Consider the following 22779-nt stretch of genomic DNA (forward strand, 5'->3'; position numbering starts at 1 on the left):
ATACTTGGCAGAACAGATGTGTTTCTGTTTGGCCTAGAGATGAGCAAGAGGAACCAGCAACACTAGTCATCAGAAGATGAGCATTCTCTTTGAAGAACCATGTTTGACGCTGTTGAAATACTGCACAGAAATGCCAGGCAAAGCCATTCAACATACACATACAACCAAGACATCATTTTTAATTTTATGTCTAGATATTTCACCTCATTTTTGGTACAATAACTTCCCAGATATAATATCTATTTCCATCTTAAAGAATCAGGGGATTTGTTAGCTAATTTCAGAATTGACGAACTAAATATCTATCAGATGTACTCCCACAAGCATCTGCTTTGCTAAAAATGTTATAAAAGCAGAAATCTAGGTCTTTAAGGGTGTTGGAGAAGACTCTTGAGAGTCCTTTGGACTGCAAAGAGATCAAAGCAGTCAATACTAAAGGAAATCAATCCTGAATATTCATTGGAAGGACTGATGCTGAAGCTCCAATATTTTGGCCACCTGATGTGAAGAGCCAACTCATTTGAAAAGACCCTGATGCTGGGAAAGATTGAAGGCAGGAGGAGAAGGGGATGACAGAGGACGAGACGGTTGGATGGCATTACTGACTGAATGGACACGAGCTTGAGCAACTCCAGGAGATGGTGAAGGACAGGGAAGCCTGGAGTGCTGCAGTCCATGGGGTCGCAAAGAGTTGGATATGACTGAGCAACTAAACAACAACAAAAAGGTCTTTACATATAATAAATGAGCTTTCCAAGACATCAAATTCTAATTAAACCTTAAGTTTTAATGAGAAACACCACTGCTAACTAACATCCTGCAATTACTGTGGTACAGAGTGGAATACGCAGAGGAGCACACAGACGACACCAGATTCAACACATCTGAGACGAACCTTCCCAAGCATCAGAGTTTCACAAGTCAGAGGGATAAGTTCTCAAACATCCATACACATGAAACGAACTTTTCATCTAGTTACTAGAATTATCCTTCAGACACAGAGATCATAAAAGAAATGTTATTTGGGTTAATTAGTTTAAAAATCTAAGTGAGAATATATGTAAAGCCCTATTATATACCCCTCCGCCTTACCTTCAAAAGTTCGTTTTAACACGAGTCCAGTTTTTCAAAATTGTAAACACAAGCTTTTCAAAGGAGATCTACTGTCTATGAGAATTGACTAGCATGTCTCATTCACACCTGAGGTGACCCAGCTGGCCAATGGATGGGACTCTGGGAGCACAGGGAGGCACAGGTCAACCCCCCATGATGACATCATCTCTTCCAGGGTTGCCTCGTCTCTCAAGGAGTGGCTTCATGCGGGGACCCTGCACCCCTGGAGCATGGGAAGCTTCAGGGAGAGGTTTGCAGGCACAGGCTGTGTATAGAAATCATGGTCCACATCCTTGGCTTCCAAATGTCTACCTTTCCAAAAGGCATCTACCAACAAAGGTCCATCTGGTCAAAGCTATGGTTTTTCCAGTAGTCATGCATGGATGTGAGAGTTGGACTATAAAGAAAGCTGAGGGCAGAAGAATTGATGCTTTTGAGCTGTGGTGTTGGAGAAGACTCTTGAGAGTCCCTTGGACTGCAAGGAGATCCAACCAGTCCATCCTATAGGAAATCAGTCCTGAATATTCATTGGAAGGACTGATGCTGAAGCTGAAACTCCAATACTTTGGCCACCTGATGCAAAGAACTGACTCATAGGAAAACACCCTGATGCTGGGAAAGATTAAAGGCAGGAGGAGAAAGGAACGACAGAGGATGAGATGGTTGGATGGCATCACTGACTCTATGGACATGAGTATGAGCAAGCTCTGGGAGTTGGTGATGGACAGGGAAGCCTGGTGTGCTACAGTCCATGGGGTCACAAAGAGTCAGACACAACTAAGAAACTGGACTGAACTGTGGTTCAGGCTGCTGCTGCTGCTAAGTCGCTTCAGTCGTGGCCGATTCTGTGCGACCCCATAGATGGCAGCCCACCAGGCTCCCCCGTTCCTGGGATTCTGCAGGCAAGAACACTGGTGTGGGTTGCCATTTCCTTCTCCAATGCATGAAAGTGAAAAGTGAAAGTGAAGTCGCTCAGTCTTGTCCAATTCTTCACGACCCCATGGACTGCAGCATACCAGGCTCCTCCATCCATGGGATTTTCCAGGCAAGAGTATTGGAGTGGGTTGCCATTGCCTTCTCCGTGTGGTTCAGGAATGTGCTTTTTTTCTGCTTTTTACTGCTGCTTCTTCACGCCTCTCTCTTGAGGATCTTTCTTCTCCCATGTGACAAAAGGTAGACTTACCCCTCACACATTCTGATTCTGACTGAGCAAACTGCCTGCAAGGTGTTAAACTTGCTGGTGCCAATAAAAGGGCACATTCAAAATACTGCAGGTCAAGAGAGCTTTCTCTGAAGAACACCCCATACCATCCCGGCAATTACCTTCTCCACAAACGTGAATTAACTTAAAACAAGAAAGCAAGCCTCATCCAGAGATTAAGAAAAGCATTTCAAACAAGAATGTTTGACTTCACATATTCTGTTAATAATTTATCAAACTTTATGTTTATGTTTTGACAAATTGTTCATATAGATAAACTCAATCCAGAAATCTATTTAATTCTTACCACCTTAGGATCATATTTTTATTGCAAAGTATCACTGGATAATCAGAGTGGTTTTTTTTTTTTTTGACACATTACATTTGGTAAAATTCTGTGTGAGAAAGGAGAATGGAAGTATGAATTTCAAGGAGGAAAAGGAGCAATGTAAAAAGTTCCTACTATTAAAGTGCTTGTTCTGGTATTTTTAAGTGATGATGGAGTATATCAAATCACAATGTGTTTAAATTCCCTTCTTTACATTTTAAACAGTAATAACTTTATTTTAAAAGTCAATATTTACATTATACTAGGAATCACATCCTTTGTAGCTTTTTAATTTATAATGAAAACCTAAAAAATGTGCAAGGGAAAACATAGTTATAAAAATCTTTCAGAGGTGAAAGCTGAGGACAAAGAATGTTGCAGAGCTGTTCTTAAGCATCATTAGATGACCCAGCTTGGCCCCCCCTTTGGTCCCTGCAGGATCAATGGTGAAAATCATATTCTGCCTCGTTTGGGCCTGAATAAGTTCGATACTTTAAATCAAACACCCACATTAACAGTGACTTCCTGTGCAAGTCTTTAAAGAGCTGTTTCGGTTAAAGCCCATCAAAATCTTGCAAATATTAAAAAAAAAAAATGATAACCGAACATTTCCTCCTGTACTATTTCCTTGACTGGGGGTGGGGACTTAGGGGGAGGCTATTTCAGATCTGTTCACATCATGACACAATGGGCTATCAGTCACACAATTCTTGATTATTCCTATTTAACAGGGAATCAGGAGGAAAACATGCACTAAAACACTTTGGCAATATTTTCCACCACCAAGCCTTTTACTAGGGCTATTTATATAACAAAATATTAATCACATCCTATCCTTTCTGGCTTCATTTTAATGATTTCAGAAAGAAGAAAGAGAGTAGGAAGGAACCAGGAAAGATGGTGGGGAAGGAGAAAACACAGCAGCAGAAACTGGAGCTGGATCGTTCATTCATTCAATTAGTAGCTGCTGATAGCCTACTATCAGGCTCGCCAGAGCCCTGCACACTAAAAAGCGGGAGGCACAAACACTTTCCCCTAGAAGTGAAGAGCAAATAAATGGCTTAGCTTCCACCTTCCCAAGCCCCACACTAATCAAGGAGCTAAAAATGGCTTAAAACCAGAAGTGAGAGGCTCAACCACCACAGAACTTGCCGAGTCCATGTAAGAAGGAAAATGAAAGTACTCATTAAATACGTCTGTATTTAGACATGTCTGAAGATTAGGCAGTTCTGTGAAAAACATTCTCTTCAGATGGCAATTTCAGACACTTCCCATGAAATTCAAAAAACAAAGAACACTTCGGAGGTATTCAGGGGGTGAGGGCATGGGAAAGCCTTAGAATTTCAGCGCTTTTCCCAGTCACAAATGTTTTCAAACAAGAATGAATTTCCATGGCCTTCAGTGTATCACAGTTCTTCACCCCAAGTTGAACATTAGGCAATATTCTTTCGGCCCTGTACACAATGGGTTCACTCTTCTAGACCAGCTTAGAAGAGGGGGATAACAATTCTGATCTGGAGAGTACAGATGACATGACTCTAGAACCACATAATAATTATCAGGCGGCAGACTTCAGTACTCTATCCTGGGGTGTTTATACAGTGTTTCAAGCTGTATCCTAAATATAACTGTAGAAGTGACACATGTTTTTACAAGTGCTGTTTAAGAACAGGATAGGCAAACGAAATGCACCTCAGACTGAGCTAGAGGAAAAACAAGAGGTCTACCCCGACTGAGAGTCAGTAAGCCAAGCAATATCCAGGGGCCTCTGTTACTCCCTCTGAAAAAGGAGGATTCTAGAGTTCACTTGCCTCCTCCACATGCTTTATAATACTGTTCAGAAAATGGTGGAAGTCTTCAGATACTTTAGGTACAAAGTTTCTATCAATGTTTTCTAAAGTTATGCACTACAAGAATTTCTTCACAAATCTTCTTAAAGTCCCTACAGTCTTAATTCTTTCTCTCTATAGGCTCAGAAGAGAAAAATGAAGTGAACTTTTAGATGAAAAACCACAATATTGTGATTATCCTCCAGTCAAATTAATTTTTTTTAAAAAAGATGACGTGTGCTGACTGACTACCCTGCTCCTCATTAACCAATTCAAGGTGCCCATCTTCTCCCAAGATCAAAGAGAACTGGCATAGGAAGAGTTTTAGAATAAATCAAATGACTCTGGAAGTGCAAGAATAGAATGTAAATTCTCTTTACAACTATAATGACATGAACACTGGAAACCACACATACACACACTCACCCAAACTCATAACGCACACAGAGATTATCAGACTTAGCTTCAGAGAGAACTTTCCAGAAGAGTCAGAAATATTAGATAAGTAGATACTATTGACATTTATTTCTTTTATAATCTCCATTTGTAATAGTTAACTATATCCTTTAAATTACTTAATTGTTTAAACTGGCTCTCTATAAAACTAAAACCATTTTCATGCCCACGTTAATCTGGAGTCCCTACTCAAAGATAAAGATAGTATTTTTAGCACACAATGGGAAATAATATTAAGATTTCTGTTTCACTCTTAAAAATCAGTGGTAAAGTTCTCCTCCCCTGTCTTGGCTCTCTTAGAGCATCAAAAGTATATTTTAACTGTTTCTGAGTCCACATGTGGAATTTAAAAATCCAGTTTAAAAGGCAAATGATTTAAAATATAAACACATGACTTCCTTTTCTACAGTGATTCCTAGAGGGAGGGAAAAAAAAGTCTGAGTACAAACAAACTGTTTAAAGAGGATTTTTTTTTTTTTAATTAAAAGCATACGACAAAAGCTAACTAAGCTTCTGCTTTCTCCTGGAAAAAAATAATAAAGTCAAGACTCCCCCATCTTAATCTAATTAAATCAAAATTAAAGTTCAGTTTAGGTAATACCAAGGCTGTAAGAGGGTAGCCCTCAATTTCTGAAGAGTACGTTTCCAAGTGTGTGCTTGCATTAGAGCAAGGGTTGGCAGACTTTCTGCAAAGAGTCAGTAAATATTTTCAATGCTGCAGGTCATATAGGCTCCGTCACAAGGACTGCCCTCTCATGGCCCGAAAGCACCCACAGACAGTACATAAACAAATGAGGGAGGCTAAATTCTGTTTTATTTATGGACTCTGAAATGTGAATGTCATATAATTTTCATGTGCGTCAAAATATTACTTTTTGATCTCTTTCAACCACTTAAAAATGTAAAACCTATTCTTCTTACAGGCCATGTAGGCAGTAGGCTGAACCTGGCCTGTGCACAGTAAGTGGTCTGCCAGCCTCTGAGTCAATGTCATAGAAGATTGGATGGGGGGTCAGCTCATCTTAGTCAATGTCCTTAGCACATAAAGAAAACTGAGGCCCAGAGAGGTGTGATGACCACAGGATCTCCCAGCAAATTCACAGCAGAAATAGAGATGAGAATTAGATCTCAGGAAAGGCTAATTGAAAAGGTAAAGCAGTGATGAAGAAATACCCGTCTTGAGTTCAACTCAAATGGACAGGCAGTTGGGTGTTCAACATCAGAGATGTCACAGCAAAGTAGTCACCAGCAATAGGAGCCTTCAGTACCTGCCCGCCCACTGTGTTAAGCAATTTATCAGTTGCCTGCCCACTGCAAGAAGGCAGCGGCACCCCACGCCAGTACTCTGGACTAAGCGACTTCACTTTCACTTTTCACTTTCATGCATTGGAGAAGGAAATGGCAACCCACTCCAGTGTTCTTGCCTGGAGAATCCCAGGGACGGGGGCGTCTGGTGGGCTGCCGTCTCTGGGGTCGCACAGAGTCAGACACGACTGAAGTGACTTAGCAGCAGCAGCAGCACACTGATTCTGAGGGTTCTGTATCAGCAGTGAAGACCCAAAGATGAGCCAGATACCCATCAGCCTGACTCTGGTCTTCTGGGTACATAGTCCTGCTCATTTCTTCTGCAGCCAAAATAACAACCTCCACTTTGGTTATTCAGATCCTAGAACTCCAAGAAAAAAGGTCAATGTGGCCAAAGAGCAGAGATCAATGTTAAAAATTATTTTAAAGAACAGAGTAGAGAAGGGACGGCCAACTTCAGCCTACCTTCAGCCTACCTTCAACGCCCAACATGGTCAACCTCCCTCTCACCCCTACTTCCTTCCCTCTTTTTTAAAATATGTTTATCTCTTCCTATTAATATTTTTCTTTCTTTAATCTTCTCTTTTTTCTTTTTTTGGTGGGGTGTCACTGGTGGCTCAAACAGTAAAGAATCCACCTGCAATGCAGGAGACCTGGGTTCAAACCCCTGGAGAAGGGAATGTACCAATTCTTATTTTCATTTTCCCTTCACTCTTTTTATTTTGCCCTTTCTTTTTATTTTACTTTCACTGGGTATAAACTCAACTGAAATACACTTTAAAATTAAAATACACACATGTATCCAATGATGTTTAACTTACCTCCTCTCTAAATAGCATTCTGTAGTTTTAAGAGAAAGACTCCAAATTAAAGTGACTTTTTACAAAGGATCTATCATCTCTTTAAACCACATCTTTTTTTTTTTTTTTCCAGAGAAATTTAGGGTTTTCTATCCTATTCACTCAAGGCTGGAAGTTTTACACCAGTGTTACCAGAGTTTTTTAGAAATTCCATCGTGATGATATTTTACGAAGACTGCTCTATCAACTGTTTTGTTCTTACACACTTCCTCAGAAAAGACACCGTTCTATACTTCTGTGAATAGGAAGTGGCATTCTTATAAGTAACTTTCAGTTCTTTTTGACAACTTAAAGCAAGAATGACTGCAAACACCTCAGAATTTTTTCAATGCACAGTTATTCTCCTATCTAAACATAAGATTCCTCAAATTAAGTGAATCGATGTGTTTAAAATGAGAGAAAAAAGGACAAAAATGCTACAATTCAAACCTCTGGATGGAGATTTCACAATAATAAAACACTTCCTACTAACATTGTTTAAGCTAGAGAGAAAGCTGACCAGATAAATGGGCATAAACTTAAAACAAAACATAATCAAAATCTTATTTTAATTGAAATTAAAGAACTGAAATTGACGCTAGACAGCTAGTCTCTTCAAACTGACAGAGGAGGAACCAACTAGAGATCAGACTACTGAGTGCCTACTGTGAGCCACTTGTTGGACAGAGTGGCTTGATTATCACAACTTGAATATCACTTGATTATCACAACTTTCCCATCAAGTATTTATTATACCTATTTTATCGTCAAGGAAAGTGGTGTCATAGCAAGACTGATACAGCTAGTTAGGAGCAGAGATGTTCTTATAGCCCAGATTTTAGGTATCAATTTAAGGATCCTTTTAACTATGCCACTCCCATGTAATATTTTTGGAAATTGCTCATTGTGATGTTACAATATTTTAAAACATTCTAAATACAGAAAGAGAGTACCCTAGAACCTTGACATAAGACTTTGGTAAAGAACAGAGCTCCTCAAAACAAGATTATTCCTTCTTGACTGCTAAGAAAAGGAGCATTAGCAGTTAAACGTTACATGCACCTCATGGGCCCTAAGACATAATTGTACTGAGGCTCCTAGTCACCTAAAAACACATTCACTTGGCTTCTAAATGACTTCATGACTGGATCATTTATTCAAGTTGTAGCTGGCCATTTCTCAACTTAATAGTCTATTCTGATATCTGGACTCCATTAAGAAGGATAGGGAAAGATTTTCACACTTGCAGAAATAAATGAAGATATTTCAGCACGCCTAAAGAAACACTGAAATCCTTGGAGCAAGGAGCAACACCCATTTCCTGTCCAGGTATGAAGAGAGGCTGAGGGGAGGGTGGGGACAGCAGGGTCATTAAAATGGAGACCTATAACTGCTTGCTGACTTAAAAAACTATAACAAAATGATTTCTGGCAACTCTAGTATCTCAAATTGCCCTGGAAAAACCTTACCCTGAAAGAGTTCACAAAAACAAAGCCAGGTCTTCCTGTGACTTTAAGGCAGATACTCAAATATCTGACTGGAGTCATGAGGGCCACTTTGACTAAGTCAACAGGTGGGGTAAACCTCACAACTAACTCAGAAGCATACTGCTTTAGTCAACAAAACTATCAGAACTGTGTGCTTTTCTGACAATCAGAAGGATTCTAAAAATTCAACTGAAGAGACTCCATCAAGTGAGAGTGAAGGGCTCAGAAGCGGCACAAAAGGAGCCGGAAGAAGTAAAAAGAAAGAAAAACCATTTCCAGAAAGAGTAAGTCATTAAAATATTTTAAGTGTCCTGGTCAAATATTAAGGGTTTGTGGGGGGTTTCTTGTTTTCTACAATAAAGATCCTCTTTTTAAACATAACCACAATACCATATTCATACTTTAAGTCATCAAAGAGCCAGTCAGGATCCAAATGTCCCCAACCATCTCTTAGAAGTATGTAAGTTTGCATCAGAATCCAATTAGTCTTAATTCTCATTTAATCTATATATTTCCCCTCCATTTTCTCTTTTTCTTGTGTTGTTTTTTGTTTTTTTTTTTTTAAAGAAATGAGGTCTTTTTGTAGAATCCCCATAGTCGGCATTTTTTAACTTAAAAAATGTATTAAGGCTTCCCTGGTGGCTCAGTGGTAAAGAATCCACCTTCAAATGCTGCTGCTGCTGCTAATTCGATTCAGTCGTGTCCGACTCTGTGCGACCCCATAGACGGCAGCCCACCAGGCTCCCCCATCCCTGGGACTCTCCAGGCAAGAACATTGGAGTGGGTTGCCATTTCCTTCTCCAATGCATGAAAGTGAAAAGTGAAAGTGACTCAGTCATGTCCGACTCTTAGCAACCCCATGGACTGTAGCCCACCAGGCTCCTCCGTCCATGGGATTTTCTAGGCAAGAATATTGGAGTGGGGTGCCATTGCCTTCTCCGACCTTCAAATGCTAGAGACACAGATTCAATATCCAGTTCGGGAAAATCCCACATGCCATGGAGCAACTAAGCCCATACGCCACAGCTACTGAGCCTGTACTCTAGAGCCCGGGAGCCGCAACTACTGAAGCCCGAGTGCCCCAGAGCTCATGCTCCATAACAAAAGAAGCCAACAATGAGGAGCCTGTGCATGGCAACTCCAGAGTAACCCCTGCTTGCCCCAACTAGAGAAAAGCCCACGCAGCAACAAAAACCCAGCACAACAACAAATAATTATTTTTTAATGTATTAGGTTAAAAACAGGCTATCTCTAGACCTACTACATTATTCCATCAACGTCCCACACCATGAAGACTATCCAGTCTCTTTCAATGAGGTCCATGCTACTCCAGGATACATGTTTATCCAAAAAAAATGTTGCCATGACAAGTAATATTTGCAACATTCTATTCAAGTACTAGAGGGTGTCATCCGGAGAAGGCAATGGCAAGCCACTCCAGTACTCTTGCCTAGAAAATCCCATGGATGGAGGAGCCTGGTAGGCTGCAGTCCATGGGGTCGCTAAGAGTCGGACGTGACTGAGCGACTTCACTTTCACTTTTCACTTTCATGCATTGGAGAAGGAAATGGCAACCCACTCCAGTGTTCTTGCCTGGAGAATCCCAGGGACGGGGGAGCCTGGTGGGCTGCCGTCTATGGGGTCGCACAGAGTCAGACACGACTGAAGCGACTTAGCAGCAGCAGCAGCAGAGGGTGTCATGGAGACAGAAGACCCATAGGTAACACCTTACCTTATGCTATAGTACTTTTGGAACAAACTGGGGTACAAGTTAGTTTTTAAAAGATTATACCTAAGCAACAAATGGAAATAATGAGCTCTGTCCAAATGCAAACTCATTTAGGTCTCCAAGAGAGGACACATAGTACCTATCAGAAGAACTCAAGTGAGAAAGATTCATTGTTAATAATATACATACACCTCTCCTACCAAGTTTGCACATTAACTATTTTTTCCTTTAGTTCTTCTGCCTTACTAGAATGAACCCGGTGCTTCAGTAAATACACAGTCCTCAAATACATGGTATGTCACTCATCTGGGATGCCTTCCACCCCCATCTTGCTGCTTAAATAATTTCTTTCTTCAAGGACCAGTTGGACTCACTCTAGCTCCTTGAAACCTTTACCCATCTCTGGACTCCTGGAGTCCCTAATTAGTACCCCCAAAATGTAGTCTAAACCTGCACTATAGCTGTTTTGAGACTAGTACATATGTATTGAATAAAGATTTGAGGAAGGCCTTCCATGTTTAAGGCATTCAAGGTCATCTCTAACAAGACCATGAGCTCCACGGGGAAAAGGGTCTCTTGTGATGCTACACCTATTTCAGGAGTCCAGAAGCACAGTGTCTAAGAATGTGTACTTGAAGTCAAGCTTGCCCAGATGTGTTGAATCCCAGACTCATAATTACTTAACCTCTCAGATCTCATTTTCATCATCTATAAAATAGAATGATAACAGCCAGTCTTTCATAGAGATGTTATTAGGATCAAATTACATAAAGCATGAGTATTATCTTGTCTTCAGTTCAGTTCAGGTGCTCAGTTGTGTCTGACTCTTTGTGACCCCATGAACTGCAGCACACCAGGCCTCCCTGTCCATCACCAACTCCCAGAGTTCACCCAAACTCATGTCCATTGAGTTGGTGATGCCATCCAACCATCTCATCCTCTGTCATCCCCTTCTTCTCCCGCCTTCAATCTTTCCCAGCATCAGGGTCTTTTCTGACGAGTCAGCTCTTCGCATCAGGTGGCCAAAGTATTGGAGTTTCAGCTTCAACATCAGTCCTTCCAATGAACACTCAGGACTGATCTCCCTGCAGTCCAAGGGACTCTCAAGAGTCTTCTCCAACACCACAGTTCAAAGACAGCAATTCTTCTGTGCTCAGCTTTCTTTATAGTCCAACTCTCACATCCATACATGACTTCTAGAAAAACCATAGCCTTGACTAGACGGACCTTTGTTGACAAAGCAATGTCTCTGCTTTTTAATATGCTGTCTAGGTTGGTCATAACTTTCCTTCCAAGGAGTGTCTTTTGATTTCATGGCTGCAATCACCATCTGCAGTGATTTTGGAGCCAAAAAAAGTCAGCCACTGTTTCCACTGTTTCCCCATTATCTTGTCTCCTCATTACCAATTCTCTCTAGTCTTATCTATTCTTATCCTTTTTGGAAAGAAGAGGAGTAGAGGACTCCAACAGAGATACTGCCACGGAGATGGAGTTCAAACACTCCTTGATGGTTTGAATACATGGAAGATACACTTTGCCATGGGTGTGAGTGTCCCTTCCCAAAATATTTAGGATCCCTTTTCCTAGTGTCACCCTGATGCTTTCCCTGTGAAGAAATGGAACTTGCTCAGAACTAAATACAATGTAAACCTATCTCCATCCAAATTTAAAAAGAGGGGAAACAAGAAAATAAACAAAAGACCAAAAATGATATTTTATCTTCTGATGGGGCCAACTGATATATGGATGTGAAAGTTGGACTATAAAGAAAGCTGAGTGTTGAAAAACTGATGCTTTTGAATTGTGGTGTTGGAGAAGACTCTTGAGAGGCCCTTGGACTGCAAGGAGATCCAACTAGTCAATCCTAAAGGAAAACCAGTCCTGAATATTCATTGGAAAGACTAATGCTTAAGCTGAAACTCCAATACTTTGGCCACCTGATGCAAAGAACCAACTCATTGGAAAAGACCCTGATGCTAGGAAAGATTGAAAGCAGGAGAAGCGTATGACAGAAGATGAGATGGTTGGATGGCATCACTAATGCAATGGACATGAGTTTGAGTAGGCTCCGGAAGTTGGTGAGGACAGGGAAGCCTGGCGTGCTGCAGTCCATGGGGTCACAAAGAGTCAGACACGACTGAGCAACTGAACTGAACTGGGGCCAAAAATTTACTTTTGAATGGAAGCCCAAGAAGCTCTGCTTACAGAAGCTTTTCCAAATTTTTGAGTACCTCATGAGTAAAAATCTTTTGAACATGAATGTATAAACATATACACATATATACATATTTATTTCACTCAAATAGTCATTGAGCATTCACTGTGTGCATTACACTGTTCTAAATGCTTGTAAGTAATAGAGCAAAGATTTTTGTTGTTGTTGTTCATTCTGTTCAGCATTTAGGAAGTCGCGCCTGAGGCAGGAGTACACCTGGCCTGACCAATTGTTCCTGAAACCCTGTACCTGTGCCCAAAGCACAGTGAGGTCAAACAATACCAAAACGGAGCTTGGAACAGAACAAGGTTCACTGCAGGGCCATGCCAAGGAGACGGGTGGCTCATGCATTAAAAACCCCAAACTCCCCAAAAGCTTTTAGTAAAGCTCGTTTCTAGGAAAGGTGAGGGAGGTGTGTGGTTAGTTGTTGCAAACTTCTTGGTATCAGGTCTTTTGCTCTTGAAGTCAAGCCATGGTCAGGTAACAATGTTCCTGTAAATCTTCACCAAACATTATTCTCCGTTCTGACAAGAAAGGACAAAGTCCCAAGGCTCAACTTCCACCCTTCGAGGTCCAGATCCTGGCTAAGAGAAGAGAGATCTCAGTTGGCAGCTCCCTCAGGGCCAGGTCCCCATGTCTTGCCCAGCCATTATCACTGATGAAGCCGGGCGCCCAGGACACAACTGGCCCTCAGGTTCCTCATGCCATCCAAAGCGGGGTACAGGGAATGCAGGTATCCCAGACTGCAACCTATGCAGACTACTGCTGCTATTAGGTTGCAGAGACAGGGATGGGGGAGAGCTTCACTGCTGCCTCAAGGCCTGTGCCAAGGCTAGTGGGTGGCCTTGGTGAGGGCTCTGGAGCCCTGCAGGACAGAGCACCCAGCATGTTCCCTGGGCCACCCAGCTCACCTGCTAACTGGAGGCCAGTGGGTGTGCTGGAAGGCTCCAGGGAGAAGGCTGGTATCAGCCTCTTACCTCACTCTCCACCTGACAACCACCACTCCCACCAACTGTTGGCTGAATGGCCCACTAACCGTGGCTTGTTGACAGTTAGCTCCTTGGGGGATGGGCCCCATTGTGCCGACCAATTGCTGAGCAGGACCACGAGTGGTAGCTCATTGACAGTTGGCTGTTTGTAGGCAGCGCCCACTGTGGTGCCAACCAACGGCCAAGCAGGACCACTAACAGTTCCAATGTGGAGTGGGCTGGGCTGGGCTGGGCTGGGCAGGTTACTGGCACACAGCAACACCCGAACGTTAAGAGCTCTACGACACACCGAATAGTGAGGAGGCTGGTGTGCTGGAGCCAGGGAGAGACCAGAAGAGACATGGCTGCACAAGTAAGTGGCAGAGGTGAGTGGAGGGGACCCAGTGTGACACCCCAGACAACAGGTTTTACTCTGGCTGAGACTGGAGGGCTTTGAACAGGGAAGCTACGTGATCTTAGATCCATCCCACTGATAGCTATGCTGAATAGAGTCCAGGGGCCAAGGCTGGATGGGGAAGACTGATCAGAATGCTACCGCAATAATCTGAGAGATAGTTTGGCCAAGGTGGCAAAAAGTGGAAAGGAGAGCTGAGAGGCTTTTATAGCACTAGTATACAACATATATTAAAAATAAAAAATAATTAAGGATTTTTAAAAGAAATATTCTAATATTTTCTTTCTCACACTCAATAAGACATCCCACTCAGCCCTGGAGTGGAGGTGCCCCCCTTCTCTTGGAGACCACTGTTTAACAATAATTGCTTGGTGGACTTGTGTCAGGTGACCTGAATTTCTGCCTGGCTTTCTGTTGTAACACTTGTCCTGTGTTCACTTACCATCTTTCTCTTCATTCTGCCAGTCTTAGACACCAAAACAAGTTTCCTCCACAGACTGAGCGTACCTACCATACAGAGGATGTTGATCGTATGTAGGAATTCCCTCCTTGTAAAAGTCTGTGGCCTTTGGGTCCATTGCACACAGTGTCTGGGTGGGGCCAATGGTTGAGAAACAGACTTGTTAGACCCAGATGTTATGGTGGAGTTCAACAGAACAGGATTAAGAGAATCCAGGCTGTTTGCTAAAGCAGCCCCCTCTGCTGAAGACCACAGCGGCCCCAGCTCACCACAGCTCTCAACAGAAAAACCTGGGGTCTACAAGTTTGCTCCCCTTGCCCGCAAGAGGCTCAAGGAGTCTCAAAGGCCACACTGAAAAAAGCCCTAAAGGTTCTGAACATGCCCTAGAAGATGGCATTTTAGAGGAAAGGACCCCTGATTCTCAGGCAGAACTGTGGCTGCTGGAAGGAAAATCAGAAGTTCATGGAAGGCAGATACTTTTTGAAACTAGATTCCATGAGTTTAGAAGAGGTTGATACTGAAGTACCTGGGGTGCTCTCTTAGAATGTTAGAATGCTGGAAGAATTTAGAAGACCGTCCACCCACCCACTCCCATGCAACAAAGAAACTAACGCCAGGAGTTGTCCAAAGCTACACAACTATGAGAAAAAGAACCATGAGTAGAATCCAGATCTTTGTATTTCTAGTCGAGTTATTTTAAAAATAAATGAAAGCAAAATTAAAGCAATTTAGCATAGAAATCTTTAGAAACAGGTTACAACTGTGATTAAACGTTGCATGAGACAAGGAGGGGTTCCAGCCCTGATCCAGGAAGATCCCACATGCTGCGGAGCAACTAAGCCAGTGCTCCACAACTATTGGGCCTGTGCTCTGGAGTCCATGCTCTGCAACAAAAGAAGCCACTACAGTGAGAAGCCCACACACCACAACTAGAGTAGCCCTCAGCTTGCCACAACTAGAGAAAAGCCCACACGGCAACAAAGACCCAGAACAGCCAAATAAAGAAATAAAATTTAAAAAAAAAAAAGATACCTTAGAAAGTTACACAGGGGTGTGAAGGAGGGGATTAGAGACAAACGAGAACCAAGAAATATAAGCAAACGTTGACTTAGTACAGCTTAAAATGGCCCAAAGGTGGACTACATGATTATTTTCTTTGCTTGGCCCAATTAACAGAGTACTAGACAATTATCTATACCACTATACCACCAGCACCACCACCACCCATGGAGGGCTAAGCCACACAGCAAGGGGGTGGAGCCTGGGCACTGGAGAGGCAGCCAGTCCACTCTCTTCATTTTATAAAGAGGAGCCTCAGGCCCACAGGGAGAAGGCAATGGCACCCCACTCCAGTACTCTCGCCTGGAAAATCCCATGGACAGAAGAGCCTGGTAGGCTGCAGTCCACAGGGTCGCTAAGAATCGGACATGACTGAACGACTTCCCTTTCACTTTTCACTTTCAAGCACTGGAGAAGGAAATGGCAGCCCACTCCAGTGTTCTTGCCTGGAGAATCCCAGGGCCGGGGGAACCTGGTGGGCTGCCGTCTATGGGGTCACACAGAGTCGGACACGACTGAAGAGACTTAGCAGCAGCAGGCCCACAGAGGTTAATCTGACTGGCCAAGGGTTGGCTAAGGCACAATATATGTCACCTCTCCCTTATCCTATGTCCACAGCAAACAATGATTATCAATCATCACAGTTTCCCCATCTCTGGCTGCAAGAGCCACAGTGCTTCTGACATATTCCTCCTGAAATCTCCCCTCCCCACCCCCCACACCCACCCATTCCTAGCTAACTGGTCAGAACTAATACATGAGAACAAACCCAGTTTCCAACTCTGGCCTTACATAAGGTCATAAAATAGTCTTTATTATACCTGCTTCAGACTGGAAAGAGAGTGACTGGTCTCACTATTACTGTTAAGTCTGAAGTGAGCAAACACAGTCTAAGTGGTGTGCCCATGTGTCCAGGTTCACTGGGGACAGCCACACCTGTTTCCTCAACCTAATATTTAATAGTACCCTGTATCATTCTCAAAGGTGTCCCAGTTTGAATCAAAATAATATAGCCATCCATGTTCTATGTAACTCCTAATCAACCATAAACACATATCTGTTTTTGAAGTACATAGTGTTTCAGGGGGAAAAAAAAAAACTGACCCAGTCACCAGCAGTTTTACAGGGCGTTTTCAAATAATACTAAATGCAAACAATCCTTGAAAGGGCCTTGTTACTACTCCCACCAACCTCTATTATATATTGAGCTTCAATATGGAATTTTCCTTGGGAAAAAACAAAAAGAACCATAGTTTATGCAATTTGGAAACCACAGATTATCAGATCTCTGTAGCCCCTGTTTTTAAATTATTTCATGTTCTACTTTCACCTATAAAAATTCACATTATATTGACGACACAGGAATCTTTTTAAAAAATGCTTCAGGCCTGTTGCTGGCACAAACAAGTGTGCCTTTTTTGAGTTTATATTTACTCTCTGTTTAGAGAAAAAGAGGAAGTAAAAGTTGAAATCTTAAAAACAGTTTCAGTCAATCCAGGGCTAGACCTTGTGTACTGCTGTTGTATTTACACTAAAGCAGCCAGTTTATTGACAGGCATAAATTTCAATTTATTTGGAAAAGCCACTGGTCTAAACATCATAGGTATAACCTTTACGCTCAAGAGAAAGATATCATCAGGTGGAAAATTTTAAATTCTCACCTGGCTACCTAGACAGAAGACTAGAAGGAAATATATCAAGCTGTCAAGAGTAGCTCTGAGTATACAGATATAGAGACTTCAGATGGTTTAAACAGGTTTTCTTTTTGGTTATCTAGCTTTCTGATTTTTCTACAATGATCATAGTTTATTTGCTAATGACCAAGAAAAAAAAAAAATCACCAACTCACCAATCAACACATCATTCTCTAGGGTAGGGAGGTGAAAGGCAAATAGGATAAGCCAGGCACTAGTCTGGCAGGAGCAGAGACCTCAGAACAGCTCCTGACTCTGCCATACCTACTGTGGGAGTCTGGCTCACCTGATGGCTTCCCGGTAAAGAAGAGCGGGCATCTGTAAGGGCTTCAGCTACACTGCCCTTTCAACTATTGTAAGTACAGCCATGTGGTTAGAGCCCCACCTGTGCAATCAGACTGCTGTGCAGGACACTGCACTCCATCACTTACTGGGCATGTGACCTCGAACAAGTCAATTAGCCTCTTTATTCATCTGTAAAGCAGGAATCACACCACCACCTACCTCCTTGTATGGCTGTAAGATTAAGACAGATGATTCACGGCAAGGGCCCAGCATATAATAAGATCACAATAATGTAAGCCATTATTAGGTCTCGGCCATGAAACACCAGTCCTCAAGTGCACTCCCCAAACCACGTGACTGCATCTCAAAACAACCAGAGAAGGGTCCAAAGAATGAAGCTTTTATTTTCCCTTCTCTGCTGAAGGCAGGACTGGACACAGAGTTTGCTATAAGCCCAGCGCTGCTGGGAGGACAAGGGCAGCCCAGTAAAATATGTAACGAGCCCCACACTATGGGCTAGAAACGCTGCTTTCAAAGTTGCAGGATTTTCAGTTTCTTGCCACTGCCACAGCTGCCAGCCATTGCCTTTGGCAAGGAGGTGAGTGACTAAAATGTGAGCCAGGACTTGGCAAGAGGACACCAAACCAGAAGGCCTCCAGGCAGGAAGCTCCAAAAAGGGCCACCTACAGCAAGAGTCCTAGAGAAGGAGATGGCATTCTGCTGTCACTAGCAAATTCAGGAAAGAATGGTGAACATTTCAAAGGTCCGACAGAACTTACCATTCTGCTTCAGAACTTTGAAAAACTTTGGGGAGGGGGCACCAGGCTAGGTTGAAGATACGACATTCTTAAAATCACTGCAATGCCTTCACTATAGGACATAAAGAAGACCCCCCTCATCCCATAAAGTTCAATATTGCAAGGAATTTCACATCTATCTTTAACTAAGATGTATTACATTTAGATGTAAAGAAATTCTTCCCAAACTTAAAATTATCTCACTTTACAAATATATAAACATCCCAATATCCATCAATGAGGAAATAATTACCTTGTTATGTTATTACATAGGTGAGTGTGTTCTGTGCTGTATAGGGTGATCAGCTTGTCCTGATTTGCCTAGAATTTCCTGGTTTTAGTACCAAAAGTCCCATATCCTTGAAAACCCATCAGACTTGGCAAACCAGGAAGATCAGTCCCCCTAAAGCTGTAAGAAAAATGATGTCTATTGTGTGAAGGGGAAAACAGAAGAGACACAGTTACAAATGCAGAAGTGCTCAATGCCAAATCTATTTGCAGCAATAGCTCCTAGTTCCTTTTCATAGTGAAAAAAGAAAAAAAAAAAAAAAAAACTAAACCCCACACTTGCCTCTCCCTTCCTCCTTTCAACTCACCCAAAACAGAGCCAGGAAAAGGCATTTTCCTCCTCTTGCATGACAGAGATGTCAGCAAGGGACTGACTACCGAGGAGGTGACCACCATCGCCAGCAATCTCCTGCACCCAGTTTCAGCAGGACAGGAAATGTCAATTCTTTCATGTACACATGAAACTTATCTATTATAAATCAGTTACATCAATTAAACAAATTACAAAACTCAAAAACAAACAAAAACCTAAATAATAAAAAAGCCAAGACAATTAGTGATTCAGGTTATTAACACAAAAATGTGTCTTCATACTAAAAGTCCAAGAACTTTGACAAAAACAAGATCCACCTTGCAAACAGGGCATTACACAAATGAGAGGGAATTAACATGTGATTGTTTTAACACACAGCTGAGTGGAGAGCGAGGCATTTCTACAAACTCTAAGGTCCAGATCTGAAGCAGGTGGCTCCCTACCATAACGGTGAAGCAAAGTTCCTGTAGTAGGAGTTTAAGCAAAGGGTTTTTAAGCCTCTGAGGAGGTTAAGAACCAGTTTCTAAGAATTTAGAGTTTCAAACTAAAAGGTAAGACTATATAAGGCAAGAAAGACCACACACTTCCTGGACCTAAGGCCTCCCAGAAACCATAATTGTTCACCACTCTACCCCACCCAGTCCACCTCCTCTCCCTCAGGCTTTGCCCCATAGGCTGTCAACTTTTAGGTGTCCATCAATCTCAGAACTCCTTAGTTTCCCGTTATGCATCACGAGATGGAATCAAATAAACGTTATACAACCCTTTCTTGCCCTCCACAGGGAGACTGGTTTGTTGGGGGAAGGGTAGGGATGTATTCAAAAACACTTTAAAAGAGAAACTCTTTGAAAGTTCTACTCCGCCAAGTCCTGGAGAATAACTTTCTAAAATCAAAAAATGCTTTTCACCAGTGTTGATCCTGATTTATCAGAGGATGCCTTCTTGTCAGCCTTTCAACACAGCCGATGACAAGACAGAAGGAGGTATCAACCATCCCTAGAAGAAAGGACAGGAATCTGGAAGGCAGGAGACAGGAGTGCATCTCTGCCCTGCAAGTCAAGAGCTGTGTCCTTGAGGAAGACATGCTTCTCTGGTCTAGACCTCAGTTTCTTCATTAAAAAAATTAAGGATTTGGGTGAAGATCACCTTTGGCATCCCTTCCAGCTCTAAAGTTCTATGTAAAATTCATTTGTGTATGTGAAAATGACAACACCTATTAGAAGCATTTTGTGTACTTTGAAGATGAATATTTAGAAATTAACAGAGAAGTATAGTAACTTGCAATAACAAAAGATAACATGACCAAGGCAGACTAAAATCGAAAGATTTAAAACAAATGTCTAACAGTTGTCAAAGTATGTGACTAAAAGGTGGGGAGTTGGGGGGAGGGCTAAACTAATATCAACTTACAAGTACTCTTAAAAGCTCTGGAACCAATGGAAACAAATAGATTCATCACTAACAGCTGCTCCTCCTGCTAAATTTAACAATAACGTTCATTTTAATTCAGTGATCCCTCCCCCATATAAAAAGAAAAATTTTAAAGCCTGTAAATACTTACAGAAAGCAAAGCAAAACTTTGACTCTCAAGGCAGGAGAACAAATTAATGTGGTGATTGATTGCACTTAAGTCTCAGGAAGTTCTGGCTGGATACTGAGGACAGGGAGGCACCAGATGCAACCCACTTGAGAAGTATGAGATGTTTAAAACACCAAGGACTGGCATGTTTGACCGCCTGTGTCAAAGTCAAGTCTGCCTCTCTGCCTACGAGGACCTCAAAACAATGTTCATTTCACTATCCATGAATAAATGGCAAAAGAAATAAAAGGAAGCTGTTTCCTTTTTTCGTAGAAGGAGTTACAGAGTTTTGTCATACAACTTGGTTGGGCGCTTGGGAGTGTCAATGCCCTCAGAGTAGCAGCGTCCGCAAAGGTAGGGGCGTCTCGTGCCACAGACCTCCAGCGAGGACCGTCAACCGAGCCAGCAAACATCCCCACCTCTCCAGGCAAAGGGCTCCAGAGCTACCCCGTGCTATGGCTTAGACGGAAAGCGACAAAGCTCATGAACACAGGCAGAGGGTAGCCCACCGTCTGTGAGTGGAACCCCGGGCCGAACTTCACCTCCTCTAGGGACAGCCGTGCCAGAGATCTCCATCGTGCACCACGCACACAGCCTCTGGGCTACCAAAGAGGAAGTCGGGGTGTCATGTCAAAAGGATAAAGACAGCCCGACCACACGAGAGCCGCGGTCTGGGCCGGTCTCCAGCTTGGCTGGGAAAAGGGTCCCAGGCTGCGATCCTTCTCCCTCTCCATCCACCTTCCTCCTCCCGGCGGCGCGCACCAGCCTCTCTCCGGCCCGCCCGGGCTGGCGGAGCCCAAGCTGCGCAGCGCCGGAGGAGCACCTCGAGCCTCCCCTCCCCCTGCCCAGCCCGGGCCCGTGGACAACGCACCCCCGCACCCCAGCTAGAGCCCCGGCGCCCCTTCCCCAGCCCCCGGGGCGCCCCAGCCGCCGAGCCGAGCGCGCAGTTCCGACGGCCCAGGGCGGGGACCGAGCCGGGGAGAAGGGCTGCAGCCGCCGGCTTTCTGAGCAGCCGGCGGCCGCACACACTCCTCCCCTTCGCCGCGAGTAAACAGCTCGCGGGCGCGCTCCGTGCCGCGCCCCCATCCCCCCGCCGGGGCTCCGCGCCGCCCTGCGCCCGCGCGTCCCGCCCGCTGGCGCCGCCGCCCCCTACCTGGTCGGTGAGTTTGAGCACTGCCATTCTTCCGCTCCTTCGCGCGCACACACATACAGGTCCCCGGTCCGCAGATGTCACTCCAGGAGCCGGGGAAGCGGAAGGGATTGCCAAGGGAAGGGAAAAAAATCTGGCTCCCGAATTTGACAGCCCTCCCCCTGCTCCTCCTCCTCCTCCGCCTTCTCCTCCTCCTCCCGCCGAGAGGCTGACACTGGCTAGTAGGGTTTGCAGCCGAGCCCGCCCGCCTTTATACAGGAAGTACCGGCTGCTGCCAGCCGGGCCGCCACTGACATCACCGCGCGCTGCCTCGCTCGCCGCCGCGCCGCCTGGGCCGACGCTGCCTCCTGCCGCCCGCGGCCGCGCCTCGCAGCCCGCGGCTCCGGGTGCTCGCCGGCTCCCGCACCGGGCGCGCCACGGTGGGGTCAGACTGCCGCCTGCTTTCGGCACCTGCACACTGCGCGCGGGCTATAGGGACCGGGCCCCCGGGCCGCCCACGCTGCCCCCACGCAGGGCGTGCACGTTTAGAGGCCCCCGGGCTGGGGAAGGGTGGGGGGTTGCTGATCGTGACCCCTCCCCTCGCTCTGTCTCACCACCCCCCCCCCCACCACCACGCACACACACAACCTCGTGAGCACTCCCTATGGATACACCCAAGGGGCAATAAAGGCTGCATTCACTTGTAGCCAATTTCAAACCGGGAGATTGGACCACACGCCTTCCTCTAAACCTCTCCCTAGTCCTGAATCCTCCCAGCGCTTCAAATTATCCCACCTGGTCAGGGACCACAAGGCTGGTGCTCTCTTTGTTTAACAGGGAGACCCTGACTCATTCTTTAGCTAGTTTTTGTGAAACGCTTGGAGGGTAGGGACCTGGGGCTCTGGCCCTTTCACCTTGTTCTCCAGCTGCCTCCCAGCTAGACACGCAGAACCCCATCGTTAAATTCAAACATTGGGTTTTGATTTGGGGACGAAGAAGATGGAGTAACGTTACAGGAGAAACGGTCTTGTACTACTGCATTAATTGGGTTTTTGAGGGTTTCCACCAGTTGACTCACTCATTTCTACAAAATCCAGTTACCCTACTCTTCAACAGATAGAAGACCCAGCTGTCAAAGAGCATGGGACACACACACAACAGTAATTTTTGTAATCATAGTAAAGTGTTAATACTTGTGGAATTTGGAGCAAATGCTTATTCATTCATGGAGAAGGAAATGGCAACCCATTCCAGATTCTTGCTGCCTGGAGAATCCCCATGGACAGAGGA

At 44.1% G+C, this 22779-nt stretch overlaps 1 protein-coding gene across 10 annotated transcripts in view; it reads right to left on the reverse strand.

Annotated features, from left to right (window-relative positions):
- The window catches only part of ANKRD44 (ankyrin repeat domain 44), a 311687-nt gene extending 290065 nt beyond the window's left edge, over window positions 1-21622 (reverse strand). For all 10 annotated transcript variants that reach the window (XM_015458628.3, XM_015458622.3, XM_015458620.3 and 7 more), the window contains exon 1: window positions 21514-21622. In XM_015458628.3, coding sequence (XP_015314114.2) covers window positions 21514-21540 — 27 coding nt within the window. In that variant the 5' untranslated portion in view covers window positions 21541-21622. The remainder of the gene's footprint in view (window positions 1-21513) is intronic.
- Window positions 21623-22779: the final 1157 nt, after the last annotated feature.

Source organism: Bos taurus, chromosome 2 (assembly GCF_002263795.3).
Source record: "Bos taurus isolate L1 Dominette 01449 registration number 42190680 breed Hereford chromosome 2, ARS-UCD2.0, whole genome shotgun sequence".
In the NCBI taxonomy this organism is placed as follows: domain Eukaryota; kingdom Metazoa; phylum Chordata; class Mammalia; order Artiodactyla; family Bovidae; genus Bos; species Bos taurus.